The sequence below is a fragment of the Medicago sativa genome, chromosome 7 (genome assembly GCF_051527215.1).
Source record: "Medicago sativa cultivar Bolivia chromosome 7, Bolivia_mono, whole genome shotgun sequence".
In the NCBI taxonomy this organism is placed as follows: Eukaryota; Viridiplantae; Streptophyta; class Magnoliopsida; order Fabales; family Fabaceae; genus Medicago; species Medicago sativa.
The window spans coordinates 5,031,087-5,037,086 of record NC_140755.1 but is presented as its reverse complement, the minus strand read 5'-3'; the positions used below and the strand labels follow the sequence as shown (position 1 = coordinate 5,037,086).

The following is a 6,000-nucleotide window of genomic DNA, read 5'->3' as shown; positions in this document are numbered from 1 at the left end:
GGAAGATTGAAGAAAATGAAAGGAGTTTTAACTTTATAAATTAAGAGCCCATTGAATATGATAAGGCAGTTCAAGTTTTGGTTTGAGTTTTATTTTATTATCTCGTGTGCTTCGTTTCTACAACAACTTTTTAAAATTTAGCATCATTAGATGTTATTAGAAGGGTTGTTTTAGCAACTTGGCCATCAGACAATAAATATTTGCTCTTACAATTACAATGCAGTTCAAGAGAATTGTGAGTGTTCTGTGTTTGTTTTGGTTATATGACCTTTTTACCGTGTCAATGTTATGTTGGTTTTTTAGTTTCTTAACTTGTGTAATTTATAAGTGATTTTATTTTATGATGTTATGATTTTAATTAAAAAAATTGCTGGTTTTAAAAAGAAAAATGCTTGAAACTAAAAGTAGAAAAAAAAAATCTTGAGAATTGTGTATTTTTTTTAATTTTAAAAGCGTGTATTTATTGATTATTTTCTTTTTAACATTCTTAACTTGTGTTTCTTAACTTTTTAACCTTCTTAACTTTTTTACCTTCTTAGCATGATAAAAATCAAATATTTTGCAAAATCACTAACTCATTTAAAGGTATAATTGGAATAATGAAAAATTCAACTTAAAAATGTCTTGTATTTCTTTTATATATTCTTATAGATAAGAGAATGAATGTCTTATACTAGTAATAACGCCCGTGCAACGCACGGGATACTTCAAGTTATAAGTTATATATGTATATAAGATTTGCAACTATTTTCAACTTGTTAAGGTCTCATCATGCATGTTATTCTTGTAGTTACTAATTAAATCTTAACAAAACTTATCGTTGAGATTCAATTCTTAAATATTGCTATATAAAGTACATCCTAACTAATGTATTTAGCAAATCCTATTATAAAGTGATGTTATTTAAAAAGTATTTAGAACTAATAAAAAAGTGTTAAAAACCTTTTTTTTTTTTAAAGAAAAGTGTTAGAAAACTAAAATGCAAAACTGAACAAAACACAATAACAATGAGGATTAATTCTAAAAACCCGACTGCAGCTTTGAAATTTGATTGTCTACAAAGTTAACATTACAACAATAACATAGACGCCCAAAACAAACTTATGGGACTTAGATGGATCAATCATACCACAAACAAAATGCCCAATATAACTGGGTCTTACAAAGATTCGAAATACTTAATAATAATAATAAACTAAAAGTCATCCATGTTTCCCTATTTGGTGGGATGCCACACTCGACTCTAACAAAAGATCCTCCATATGTGGGAGTGGTACGGATTAAGAAAACAATACTTGAAATAAAGACTGATACGATAAAAGGAAAAACATAATGATTGAGCTGCAAGCCATTATCACAAACTTAGAAGACATCAACTTCCTAGCTAGATCTTCTCAATTTTGATACTCCGCTTCAACAGTTTGATAGGAAGGTTCAGATCTTCATCTGCTTCAGCAGTGTGGGTGAAACCCTTTTACCTCCCTTGTTTTCAATCACCACATCAGAAGTACCACCAATGCCCAATCTGGTAACAGCCTCATCTAGTTCAACAACAGCAGATGAAAACTTGGGCAGCAGATCCTGTAAATATACATTGTGTTTGTTAAAGTCCAGCCATTAATTAATTTTGAATGTTATGTTTGTTTGACAGAATGAGAGATAAGTAAGGTACATCTGATAGTGTTTATAAGTACCTGGCTCACAGCAAGGCTGGCAGAATCGATCACAAGTTCCTTCCCTTTGGAAGAAGATGCAGTCAAAGTCTCAAGTCCCTTAAATTAATGTGTGATTAAAAACATTAGACATTAAGTTACAGGTTGGATTTTGTTGTTAAATTACATTATAGTTGAATTATAGAGTAAACAATTAACTTATACCTCAGACAGCACAAGAGCTGAAGCACCAGCCTGAGAATCACCACTATCTCCTGCCAATCCACTCAAAGAACCAGCCTGAGACAGCACAAGAGCTGAAGCACCAGCCTGAGAATCATCACTATCTCCTGCCAATCCACTCAAAGAACCCCACTCCTATCAAATTGAAATTGTAAAACTAACATTAATTAAATACCATTTCATACATTAATTAAAAAAATAAGTTGAAATGAATACTTATGATTATAGAAAAGCAAAAGAAATATTTACATTCCTATAGAAGATTGCCTCCTCCTTCGCCCACTTGGTCTTAAATTGATTTATGATAACTCCATCGGTGCATATCTTACGCACGCGAAAGGACTGTTCAAACCTAGGACTTGTATCCGCTTTGCATTCAACCTTAAACAGGTAAGTGGACTTGACCAAAGCAGAAATCTCGGCTGGAAGAACTCCAGGAGCAGCATTCTGTGTTAAGAATGAAGAATTTGAACATATTATGCACATAAGTCTAAAGCATTCTTAAATTCTCAACAGTTAACATGCAAAAATTACAGATTAATAGGGAATCTTAGAATATATTTTGAAATGTTAACATAGACTATTAAATAAGGAAGTACCCATCTGCTTCGAGAGCAATCACATTAAGCTTTGTAGTCTTTCCATGACGATCGTATTCACGTTCTAAGCCAACTCCAGTAAGCATTCCAACCACATCTAATGAAATTTATAAATATTAAGCAAGCATTCAAGAAGGAAAAAAATGATATAAAGTTAAGAAGTGGCTCATGAAAGACTAACCAACTAAGACTTCATCATCACAAGTGCCTCCACATATTTCAGATATGGGAACAAACTTAAAGGGAGAGCCAGTTACAATGGCAGAAGACAGAGGCATAACTTTAGAAGAAATCTGGAAGTTAAGCTTCAATGGATGTGTTGTGGTTTTGTAGCTACCATTATTAGTGGCAACAGTCAAGTTCTCAAAAAGCATATACTCCGCCTTCAGCAATTTGGCTCTGGAACTTGTAAAGTAGAGTCCTCTTAATGGAGGCGTGAATCCGACCTCCCTGAAAATAGGACATCAAAATTAGTGCTTAAAAGTTGAAAGCTTTAAACTTATGTTAATATAAGTTGTATCATTAGACAATCAGCACAAAATTTAAAACAGAGTTTAAGTACTGATTTTTTAATGTAAAATCGAAGTTATAAAATCAGTACATACTTAAAATCAAAGTTAAAAACTAAAAAACTGTTTTTGACAATAACTGTTAGCCAGTAAATATACAATAAAACCACATAAAAGGTAAAAGCTTTAAACTTATTACTTAAAACTACAATATCAATACAAAATCAGTACTTAATTAAATACACAGTTGTAAAAAATTGTTGTGATGATAACTATTAAGCACTAAAACTACTATAAAACTTCTTACAGAAAATAAGTAACATTATTAGCTAAATAAGAACAATAAAACAAAAAAAATTGAAAGTAATTTTAACCTCAGCATCCATAAGAACCAGTTCAACAGAGAAAGGCAATGCATTTTTGTTTAAATCGTTGACCAACCACAGCCTAAGGATTCTGGCCTTAAGATTCCAACATGTTTCAGAAGTGTTAATTTCAGAAATTGAGTGAAAACTCTTGGCCATTTCAACTTTGAAAACAAAAGCTTTTGAAAGAAAAAAGAGGGAGAGTTTCAGAATACAATGTTGGGATTGTGGTGTGAGTAAACTTTCAATATTTCCCCCAATTTATAGAACCCCGAGTCTACCACATCATCTATTAAAAACCATAAAAAAATTACACACAAAATAAAAATTTAAACTTACATTGTTATCAAGGCAGAAGGAATCTCTCCACAGCTGCCCTAATTTTCTGATAATGGGTAGATTTTAGAGTCAACTTTGTGGAAAAATATTGAATTAGTGGAATCTGATTGAGAAAGGAAATGGGTTGGTTTTTGTGAATTGGGGATATGTGTATTTAGGTTTAAAATATGAGGAAATTAGGGTTAGATAATGACATAAGGTATAAAGTTTTACTGTGAAACCTTGTTTAGATAAGATTCCTGTGCTACTATTAGCCTGCATCATTGAGAGGGAAATAGACTTTTGAAAAACTTGCATGAAATAAGGGTTGTGGGAAGAAGATGAAAACCTGGTATCGGGGAATCGCTTCCCTGTTGGGTGGGTAATCAGTGTTCCGGTTGACCAATTTTGTTTGTCATTTTGTTTTTGTTTGTGAGTTAAAAGGCCGACGAAATCAAATGGGCCTTATTTGAAGCCCAGCCCAATTAAAATGAAGCTATTTGAAGCCAGCGACGTTGGTGATTCCATTTTTTTGTCTTAGAGCTAATTTGAAATTTGAAATCGAAAGCTAAATTAGGATAAAACTTGTACTCTGTAATACTTCTGATTAATAGGTGGCATTGCTTAGAAACCAACACCTGTAATTTGTTGCTATAAAGGTGTGAAGTAAAGGTCTAATATTAAGATTAAGATTAAGATTATTGTTTTAAAAATTATAAAATTAGATTTTTAGAAATAATTTTAGAGACACAATGGGTTGGGTCTATACATTTTCCAGTTTTCTCATATTCACCAAATGCCATTATTGTAAAACTGAAAACACTGTCCACTGGATATTTCCCAATACATCAACTTAGAATTTGAAATTACAAAGTCTTGACTCACAATTTCTACACAAGACATAGGCAAATTCAACAGGCAAATGTTTACTAATTCAACAGACAAAGCATCCTTGTATTGATTTGAAATACTAATTTATATTTCCAAACCAAATTTATCTTTCATTAGCACATCAAGCTCTCCCTTACTGTTATAAACTTTCTTTTAGCAAAACACATTTATTAAAGCATTTCACAATCAAGAACAAAATCAACAAAAATTATCTTCAAAGCAAGGCTTAATTCTCTCCACAAACTCCCTACAATAACTCCTGCAAAATTACGCAGCTCCTTTATAAGATCCAATAAAGCCTTCAGAACAAAACCAAGGCTATACTTCTCATTGTTTTTAACTCATCTAATGCAAGAATAAGTCATATCACAATCGGTAGATTTTGTTGGCATATAAATAATATTGTTCCAATTATTTGTAAAGCAGGATAAAATTTTCGAAGATTAAGACTAAGTGATTATCATCATGTGTTGAAAGTGAAACTGTTGACTTGACTTCGAGTGAATGATGTATCAAATTTAGATTTTGGTTGATGCATTGTGTTTTCATCAACATTTGTGAAACAGAATTTGCCACCGTGTTGTGGTGGTTGGATATGGAGCCGAGAAAGGTACCGATTAATGAATACCGGCAGTGGCGGAGCCCTTCATGGGCTGGGGTGGGCCACGGCCCACCCGGAAAAATTAAAAAATCAACGATTATAGGTCTATTTTATGAGATTTTATAAAATTTTGTGTCGGTTTTAGGTTTCGGTTGATTCAAATTCCAGTAAAGTGGTGTAGTGGTTCACCCAAAAAATTTAAATAATTCAATTATATGTCTATTTTGCGATATTTTATACAATTTTATGTCGGTTTTAAGTTTCGGTTGATCCAAATTCTCGCAAAGTGATGTAGTGGCCCACCCGAAAAATTTAAATAATTCAATTATAGGTCTATTTTGCGAGGCTTTAAACAATTTTTTAACGGTTAATTTTAGTGGCTCACCCTAATTTTTTTTTCAAGCCCGGCCACTGAATACCGGGGAGCTCATGGGGTGAGAATGGTTATATTATGAGGCACTTTCTCACTGTAACCGAGACCTCCTATAGATCCAGGTTTGGATCGATGTATGACAAAATCAAGAATTAAAAAATCCTGCATTAAACCATCAATCCTTTGGACATAAGAGTATATTCTGAAATTAGAATCTTTGTGAGATGAACCAAGACTCAGTGCTTGTAATGATCTCCCTATATTTTTTAACTTCTCAAATCACGGAGCTACCTTCGGCCACCATATCGACTAGGCCACCTGCGGCCGCCAGCCACCATCAACCACATTCACATTATAAAAAGCTGGCCTCCCAAACAAAGTTAAGAGAACATATCATCTTGCATAAACTAAAGTGCCTCGGTTGCTGCCAACATATCAAGCAGGCAATG

The 6,000-nt window shown here is 32.9% G+C and overlaps 1 protein-coding gene across 1 annotated transcript; it reads right to left on the bottom strand.

Moving 5' to 3' along the window:
- Positions 1-1,014: 1,014 nt before the first annotated feature.
- On the bottom strand, positions 1,015-3,527 carry LOC146903713 (uncharacterized). The gene is made up of 7 exons (XM_085725257.1): positions 3,445-3,527; positions 2,676-2,944; positions 2,495-2,591; positions 2,145-2,385; positions 1,878-2,030; positions 1,695-1,772; positions 1,015-1,581 (listed from the first exon to the last, which is right to left on the bottom strand). Exons 1-7 carry the CDS (start codon positions 3,525-3,527, stop codon positions 1,435-1,437), a joined length of 1,068 nt encoding a protein of 355 aa, XP_085581383.1. The 3' UTR covers positions 1,015-1,434.
- Between the last annotated feature and the right edge of the window lie 2,473 nt (positions 3,528-6,000).